This window comes from Garra rufa, chromosome 2 (genome assembly GCF_049309525.1).
Source record: "Garra rufa chromosome 2, GarRuf1.0, whole genome shotgun sequence".
Classification (NCBI taxonomy): domain Eukaryota; kingdom Metazoa; phylum Chordata; class Actinopteri; order Cypriniformes; family Cyprinidae; genus Garra; species Garra rufa.
Genome location: NC_133362.1, coordinates 67,393,191 through 67,402,936, shown reverse-complemented (window position 1 = coordinate 67,402,936; position 9,746 = coordinate 67,393,191). Strand labels below are relative to the sequence as shown.

General features: G+C 42.7%; 1 protein-coding gene across 1 annotated transcript; it reads left to right on the top strand.

Annotated features, from left to right (window-relative positions):
• The first annotated feature begins 3,309 nt into the window (after positions 1–3,309).
• Positions 3,310–9,366, top strand: LOC141325696 (uncharacterized). The gene has a single exon (XM_073834454.1). The coding sequence runs from the start codon at positions 4,081–4,083 to the stop codon at positions 4,978–4,980; it is 900 nt and encodes a 299-aa protein (XP_073690555.1). The 5' UTR covers positions 3,310–4,080; the 3' UTR covers positions 4,981–9,366.
• The last annotated feature ends 380 nt before the right edge of the window (positions 9,367–9,746 follow it).

The following is a 9,746-nucleotide window of genomic DNA, read 5'->3' as shown; positions in this document are numbered from 1 at the left end:
TTACTTCTTGCCTAGATGATATATGCCCTCTCTCCTCCAGGCCAGCACGGGCTGCTCCTTCCAACCCTTGGCTATCCGATGTTCTTCGTGAGCATCGGTCCAAACTTAGGGCAGCTGAGAGAAAATGGCACAAATCTAAGGATCCATCTGACTTGAGTATGTATCAGTCTCTGCTGTCATCTTTCTCTACCCATGTCCATACTGCCAAATCTTCATACTTCCACAACAAGATCAACAATGCTCCGGACACACGCAACCTTTTCAAAACTTTTAATTCACTGCTCTGTCCCCCTCCACCACCTCCCACCACTTCTATAACAGCTGATGATTTTGCCACATTTTTTACAGACAAAACTACATCTATCAGTAACAAGTTCTCAGCTCCACACATACAGGAACTAAAACTGACCACACCCACGGCTGAAACTCCCCTCTTCTCCTTCCATCCCCATTCTGAGGCAGAAGTAACCAAACTTCTCCTCTCCAGCCATCCGACGACATGTCCTTTAGACCCCATCCCCTCACACCTTATCCAAGCAATCTCCCCTACAATCCTACCAGCGCTCACACACATCATCAACACATCTCTTCTCACAGGCACTTTCCCCACTACATTTAAGCAGGCCCGGGTAACCCCACTGCTCAAAAAACCTACACTTAACACTTCACTCATAGACAACTATAGACCTGTCTCTCTCCTTCCGTTCATAGCAAAAACATTGGAACGAGCTGTTTTCAACCAGCTATCTTTATTTCTCTCACAGAACAACCTATTGGATGCTAACCAGTCAGGGTTCAAGAGTGGCCATTCAACTGAGACGGCACTACTGTCTGTCACTGAAGCCCTGCGGATTGCAAAAGCTGATTCCAAATCATCAGTACTCATCTTACTGGACCTTTCTCCAGCATTTGACACGGTAAATCACCAGATCCTTCTGTCTACCCTCTCATCGTTGGGCATCACAGGGACTTCACTTCGCTGGTTCAAATCCTATCTCTCTGGTAGGTCTTTCAGAGTGGCCTGGGGAGGGGAGGTTTCCAAAACTCATCAACTGGTCACTGGGGTTCCTCAGGGATCAGTTCTTGGACCCCTCCTCTTCTCCATATACACTACATCTCTGGGCCCCATCATACAGGCACATGGCTTCTCCTACCATTGCTATGCTGATGACACACAGCTCTATCTTTCTTTCAAACCAGATGATCCATCAGTAGCTGCAAGGATCTCTGGCTGCCTGGCGGATATCTCTGCATGGATGAAGGAACACCATCTTCAGCTCAATCTAGCTAAAACTGAGCTCCTTGTCTTTCCCGCCACTCCAACTTTACAACATGACTTCTCCATCCAGTTAGGTTCATCAACAATTACCCCATCGACTTCAGCCAGAAATCTTGGTGTAATCTTTGATGACCAATTGACTTTTAAAGAACACATAGCTAAAACTGCTCGATCCTGCAGGTTTGCATTGCACAACATCAGAAAGATCAGGCCCTTCCTAACAGAGCATGCTGCACAACTCCTCGTCCAGGCCCTGGTCATTTCCAGGCTGGACTACTGCAATGCTCTTTTAGCTGGTCTTCCAGCATGTACAATCAGGCCTCTACAAATGATTCAGAATGCAGCAGCACGGCTCGTCTTCAATGAGCCCAAGAAGGCCCATGTCACACCTCTCTTCATATCCCTGCACTGGCTACCGGTTACAGCACGCATCAAATTCAAGACACTGATGCTGGCCTATAGGACAGCCACCGGCTCATCACCGGCCTACCTCCATTCACTACTACGCATCTACACTCCCTCCAGAAGTCTGAGATCCTCTAGTGAAAGACGCCTTATTGTACCACCACAGAGAGGCACGAAATCACTTTCCAAAACATTCTCCTTCAATGTCCCTGCCTGGTGGAATGATCTTCCCACCCCCATCCGAAACGCTGACTCCATTACTGTCTTCAAGCGACTGCTGAAAACCCATCTTTTTCGACACTATCTGACTATCTGAAAAAAAAAAAAAAAAAAAAAAAAAAATTCTTCTTAGCCCGTACTCATCTAACAACGCCTGACATATGGTATTTTTGAGCACTTCCTATGTCGATCTGCCTCCTTAGGATGAATCATTTGTTGTATTCCCAATTGTAAGTCGCTTTGGATAAAAGCGTCTGCTAAATGAATAAATGTAAATGTAATGTAAATGTAACTGCACATAGCAGTGCTTACCTTCTTCCCTGGTTCTTGCACTGGCGATACAGGACTACGAGTTCCGAGGAGTGTAAGTGCTGTTCAGGAAGGGAACTCGGGGCTGAAGCCCCAGAGATGAGGAAATTAGCTCTTTTTGTGAAAAAGTGTGTACCGTCAGCCCGAAGGTCGACGGCAGCATTGAAATGCACAGTGGCTCCCGGCCCTCCACCGGGAGCGGGTACGTAGATGTCATCGTCCCCTAAAGAACAATCTCCATCACCTCTACCTTTCCCCGGCGTCAGGGACGTTTGCAGCTTTCTTGCGGGTTATTCTGTCCCTGCGACGCGGGCGGCGCCTCTCTCCCGCGGCCAGCTCTGCCCTCGGCAACGAGCAGGAGGAGGCTGGACCACAGGCGGCGGGATGGAAGTTTTGCGGCAGGGCAAGATGTGTTTTATGGCCTCCGTCTGCTTTTGGACTGCCAAGAACTGCTGGGCAAAGTCCTCAACAGTGTCGCCGAATAGGGCTCTCTGGGAGATGGGAGCGTCAAGAATGCATGCCTTGTCGACGTCTGCTATCAGTGCCAAAGACATCCATAAATGACGCTCCTGGACCAGAGAAGTGGACATTACCTGACCAAGGGATCGTGCTGTGACCTTTGTCACCCGTAGGGCGAAGTTGGTGGCAACGCGGAGTTCCGCTGTGCCGCCGAGATGTCCACCTTGCTCTCAGACTCTCCCTCTGATGCTGCAACAGACATCTCTTCCTCCTGTGGAGTGCCAAAGGAGATGCCCAACCCGGCGTGCGGGGAGGGTTACTGCTCTGGCATCTCTACGGGGCCTCGCTGAGGTGCAGAAGACAGCACGGCTTTTGGGGCCGGCGGCGCGTTCTGCACTGTGATCAGTAGATCCGCCTCGTGTCTCCCCACGGTGGCCGAAAAACATTGACGGTTCAACAGCCTGCTGCGCGATGACGTGGGGAGCCGCCTCGCGAACGAACGGCGAGACTACAGCGTGACCATGGTCATGCGTTCGCAATGAACGGATGAACCATCCGAGAATGCTGCCTCAGCATGATCAAGGCCCAGACATGTGAGGCAGCGATCATGTCCATCCAGCGAGGTGAGGAAACTGCCGCAGCCGGAAGCGCCCAGCGGTAAAGCCATTCTGAAAAGAACGTCTTACGGCCGTGAGAAAATTGTTCTTTTAGTCCCGGTCTGCCCAGGGAGGAAACCACGGCACACTGTCCACTCATTGGGGATTGCTTGCTGGACAGCAGGAGGCTTTTTGAGGCCGTGATAACGGCCCCCGGCAGGATCCTGCTGGCGGCTGCCGAGAAATCACTCTTTTAGATCTTTGCTCTTTTTCAATCGGCAACAAAACAGCAGGGAAAGAGCAGTAGGAACTTCAGTCTTCTACTGTTTGAAGGTTTGTAAGGCTCGAGCATAGAGACTGAATGAGTGTGCCTGCCGCCATCTTATATACCCGTATGTACGGAGGAGTGGTTTGGCACGCAGATACCACTCGCCAATGTTCATTGGCCTTTTGAATAAGGCTCAGAGATGATTGGTCTTTTAAGCGAGATCCCATATGTAATGTCAAATTGATTCGACTGAAGGGGAACAGCCAGGATCAGGTTTGGACACTCTGGTATAGGATCTAGCATGTCTGCATTACATATCTACATGTTTTGATGTTAATTGCTTTGTGCCATTAAACTGGGGTTAACTTTTATCTTTTTGTTTTTCCACCTTAGACCTAACAGCGCTGAAAGAGAAAAGGGAAGTACTGATTGAAACTGAAGAGAAATATCAGTATGAGAATCTTCATGATTTCATATCTGGAGAAAACCCTTTTTGTGAGTCTGAAAAGACGTCCAAACAACAAAGTGCTCAAAAGACAGAAACTATGAGTAGTTTCATTTGTTGTCAGTGTGGAAAGAGTTTCAAACAACAAAGATACCTTAAAAGGCACAAGAGAATTCACACTGGTGAGAAGCCTTACACATGTAAACAGTGTGGGAAAAGTTTCACTCGTAAAGGATGCATTAACAGACACATGAGGTTTCACACTGGAGAGAAGCCTTACACATGCAAACTGTGTGGGAAGAGTTTCAAACAACAAGGACACATTAAAATGCACATGAGAGTTCACACTGGAGAGAAGCCATACACATGCAAACAGTGTGGAAAAAGTTACACTCGGAAAGGCTGCCTTAACATTCACATGAGAATTCACACTGAAGAGAAACCTTACACATGCAAACAGTGTGGAAAGAGTTTCACACGTAAAGGATGCCTTAACATTCACATGAGAGTTCACACTGGAGAGAAACCTTACACATGCAAACAGTGTGGAAAGAGTTTCACACGTAAAGGATGCCTTAACATTCACATGAGAATTCACACTGAAGAGAAACCTTACACATGCAAACAGTGTGGAAAGAGTTTCACACGTAAAGGATGCCTTAACATTCACATGAGAGTTCACACTGGAGAGAAACCTTACACATGCCAACAGTGTGGAAAGAGTTTCAGTCAACGAGGACAACTTGACATTCACATGAAAATTCACAATACAGAAAAGCCTTACAGATCCCCTCAGTCTGGAAAGAGTTTGAATGAAAGTGGAAACCTTAAAGTTCACCAGAGAATTCAGAGTCTTTTTCCTGCCAACAATGTGAAAAGAGTTTCACTCATAAAAGATACCTTAACATTCACATTAGAGTTCACACTGGAGAGAAGCCTTACACATGCAAACAGTGTGGAAAGAGTTTCAAACAAAAAGGAAGCCTTGACAGACACATGAAGATACACAATAAAGAGAAGCCAAACAGATCCCTGTAGCATGGACAGTGTTTCAGACATTTCCGGTCCTTGATTTGATAGGCCACAATCAAAGCTGTTGTAAATTACTCTACAAATATACACCTCTTTGTTTCTCGGCAACCACAATTAAAGTAAAGGTCAAAAGTTTATATTCCCCTTTCAGAATCTGCTTAATGTTCCGTTGTCAAAACAATCCTAAAGAATTTCAATAAGAATCCTATAAAGGGCTCCTACAATGCTATCAATTCTAATTCACATTTTGAAGCTATGTGTTGTGTCCATGCTACACTTTACAGTGTCAACTAGCTATATTGTGTTGGACTGAGCTTAATGCAAACATGCAAGAAATAATATGGACTATGGACAATGTGTTTGCTCTGTTTATGATTTAAGAACTTTTGTATATCATGAATTGAAGGGAGAGCTAACAGGAAGTGACTGTTTTTTTATTCAAGCACAATAAAGGACACTGTTAGCATTTTAACATCAGTGAATGGGTTTAATTTGCGTACATTAGTTACTAGCTCACTTCTACCACCAACATTGGCGGTTTTGTGAAAGGCTGTAATAATCATTTTTTGGAACCATTCCTAAAGGATTGTTTTAGAATTGTCTAAGAGCACTGTCTTATAGGACAAGGCATAATTAAGCTGTATGATCATTTCTACAGTTTTTTAATGGGATCCGATTTCACCTTGAATTTGAAGAATTCATTTAATCTATTACTAGCCAATAGTTTTTGTGGTTTTCTTTTTAGCGTAGCCACATAGGGGTATGTTTACTTATAGGATTGCTTGCTAATAAGAAGGCAGTGTCTATCATTTTTTTTGCTTTAATTACGAGAGGAGCCATAGCCTAATGGTTAGAGAGTCAGACTTGTAACCCAAAAGTTGCAGGTTTGAGTTTCAGGTCCGGCAGGGATTGTAGGTGGGGGGAGTGAACGTACTCTCTCTCCACCCTCAATTCCACGACTGAGGTGAGTCCCTTAAGCAGTGCACCGAACCCCCAACTGCTCCCCGGGCGCCGAAGCAATAGCAATATGGCTGCCTACTGCTCCGTTCGTGTGTTCACTACTGTGTGTGTGCGCTTGGATGGGTTAAATGCAGAGCACAAGTTCAGAGTATGGGTCACCATACTTGGCCTTACTTCACTTCCTTTTCTTTCCCTTCCTTTACCCATTGTGCTGTTATCTACCTATCATTTGTCTGTGTTTTTGCCCCAGAACTTTAATATTGTGAGATTTTGCTTGCACTCCGTCGTCACGTGACGTTGCGTCATCTGTGAGTCTTTTTGTGGAGTATACTTTATTGTTTTGGTATACTTACCATAAAGGACATTGAAACAACCAGCGCTTTGTGGTTTTGCGCTCTTGGAAGATAAAGGACTACCGGTGAGACCAATATATACTGTACAGTTGGGACGCTGAGAGACTACACACACACACCCACACACACACTGCATTTAAATATTTAAAAACAAGTGTGAAGAATTTTGAATTATTGTGTGTAAACGATGACAACTGTCTTGCAGATTTGCTTAATTTTTTTACTTTCTTGTGTTTAGGGTTTTGCATCACAAGTTCATCACAGAGCTAATTGTGTCTAAGCGAGTAAGAATGTTTTTAAAGTTTTGCAAGAAGAATACACGAGACACAACCTTCCTACATTTCAAATCTTTTTGTTGTTTTTTTCTTTTAAGAAATTGTGAAATTTAAAATGAATATGAACTTACTTTGTTTGCAGTATTCAAGATCTAAATACATTTAATCTCTTCTGTAATTATGACCAGTTTGTCCAGTTTTACAACAAATGCAATAAAACATTTGGTCTTTTGAATAAATATTTTTTTATTTAAGAGTTTAGAGTTAAAACAACAATGACCATTTGAACTAAACACAAAACTATAAGTGCAATTAAAATACATATTAAATAAAATTGTAAATATAGATTCTCTTTCTCTAACACCCGCCGTCTGTTGAATGTAATGTACTCTACCAAGTTGCCCCATGCTGCTGCTATCTCTTTAGATGCTCAACAGGCTTTTGATCAAGTTGAATGGAGATACATGTTTGCTGCCCTGGAAAAATTTGGCTTTGGTGACAAATTTATGACTTTGATAAGGATGCTATATGCATGTCCCAAGTCCTCTGTTCTGACAAACTTCGATAGATCTCCCCAGTTCATGTTAGGTCGTGGCACGAGACAGGGATGCTGTCTCTCCCCCTTGCTTTTTGCCTTGGCTCTTGAGCCCTTGGCAATAGCTATTAGAGCCAGCTCTCAAATTAGTGGGATAAGATGTGGTAGATCTGACTGTACCATTGGCCTGTATGCAGATGATGTGATTTTGACTCTGTCAGATGCAAAGTCTTCCATATCCCCCCTCCTTGATTTGATAAAGCAATTTGGGCAATTTTCTGGGTTCACTATCAACTGGGATAAAAGTCTGTTCATGCCTTTGTCGAATGACCTAGACCCCACTTTTCTTAATGGTCTGCCATTTAGGCTTGCAACGGATCACTTCAAATACTTAGGGATTAACATCACTAGAAATCCTAAACTTCTTTTTAAACACAATTATATGGAATTTATTGCTAAACTTAGAAGTATGATTGAAAAATGGAAACGTCTTCCTTTATCAATAATAGGGCGTGTTAATATTATTAAAATGATTGTGCTACCCAAATTCATCTACCTTTTTCAAAATGTACCCATCTTTCTTACATCTTCTTTTTTTAAGACAGTAGACTCAATCATCATGCCCTTCATATGGGCTTTCAAGACGCCACGCATAACCAAGGCGCATCTCCAGAAACCCATAACTGAAGGCGGCCTTGGACTTCCTGTTTTGCGCCATTACTACTGGGCCTGTAACGCCAGAACATGGGTTTTCTGGAACCACGCAGCAACTGCTGGTGGTCAAGAATGCAACCTCCATCCTAGCTGGCCTGCAATAGAATCTCATAAGGCAATATCACTAACTGGAGCATCCTTACCTGCAGTTCTGTTCTCTGATTCAAACTTGCTCACCAAATTACTCAAACAGTTAAAAGCTGATTTTATTTTATCTAATTCACTCAGAATACTTAAGCAAATTAAAAGTGTGTTGAAACTCTCTGTTTTGTCCTGTTATGCCCCTATATGGCAAAACCCTTCCTTTAAACCTGGTTTGATGGACTCTACATTTACTAACTGGGCTGTAAAGGGTCTGTCTCTAGTGAGGGATTTCTATCTAAACAAATGCTTCACATCTTTTGCTCAACTTCAGGAGAAATACCAAATTCCTACCGGGCATTTTTTTCGTTATCTACAAATTAGAAATTTTGTAAAACAGTCTTTACCACTTGATCAGATGCCAGATCAGCACAATTTTTACAATCTTTTCTCTACAAGCCCTATATCCAAAGGCCTAATTTCTTCGTTTGTTTCACTTTTCACAGTTAACATATCTTCTCTTCACATCAGAGATGCCTGGATTAAGGACATAGGTGTAGAAATTTCAGATGGGCTCTGGGAAATGGGATTAGAAAGGGTTAGTGCATGTTCCATCAATGCTAGGCTTCAGCTTATCCAGTATAAAATAATACATCGCTTACATTACTCCAAAACTAAACTTAATAAGATCTTCCCCTCTGTCTCTCCTACCTGTGACAGGTGCAAATCAAGTGCTGGGACCCTTGCACATCTTTTTTGGGACTGTCCCAAACTTAGAGGTTTCTGGGATGACATTTTTCATTTATACAGCGATATATATAACAAGCCATTGCAACCAGATGGTATCTTTGCAATACTACATTGCTCTGACGATTCCATAACTCTTCCAGCGGCACTGCAAGAGGCACTTATGTTCGGTATGGTTATCGCAAAGAGGGTGATTTTGAGGGAATGGAAATCTAGCTCTCCACCATGTTTTAAACAATGGCTGAACGATATGGTGTCCTGTTTATATCTTGAAGAGTTGCGACATACCTTATCAGACAGTTGTACCAATTTTTTTTAAGATTTGGGGTCCCTTTATTGATTATATTAATAGGGACAAGGATACAGTATCAAACTAGGCATACCTGGGTATTGTACCTTTTTGTATGTTTGTCTGCTTTCCGACTACGCCCCTTGTATGTATTCAAGCATCTGGGACATTACCTCTTGGAACTCTCTTTTTTGGATCTCTCTGCTCTTCATTTTATGGACAATTCCTGTCACCTAAAGAACATTTTCACCATCTGATGGACTGACCTGCTGAGATTTAAATTTTGTTTGGACTGGCAGTATTTGTAGTTTGTCCTTGTGATGTCTTGTGTTGGTTTGTGTTCTGTCTGTCAGTTGTCAAAAAATAAATAAATAAATAAATAAATAAATAAAATTGTAAATGCCCTTATAATATTTTTCACATTTATAGATTTGAACCAATAAACTGAATGAACTGTTCTGCTATTACAGGAAGGGATAAAATGATACTACAGAAAGCACAGATGGACAAGAAATTAAAGAACAAAGCCATAAATCAGTAAGCACACTGTAAAAACAATCTTTGCATTCTATTTTTTAAAAAGGGAACACTTCACAAGACAGAACAAATCACAACACAAAATAACCATGTAAGTGAAAATAAGGATGACCTTAACACAGACAGCTGTAACCAAATGTAAGACCAAATTGAAGAACCAGAACAGATTGAGAGTACACATAAAGATCTGGAAGCAAACAGAGTGGAGGACAGAGGCAGTGATTCTGAAGCTGAAGATAAAGA

Excerpts from the sequence above, each read along its gene's own strand:
- LOC141325696 (XM_073834454.1), top strand. The coding sequence starts at position 4,081 with ATGAGTAGTTTCATTTGTTGTCAGTGTGGAAAGAGTTTCAAACAACAA.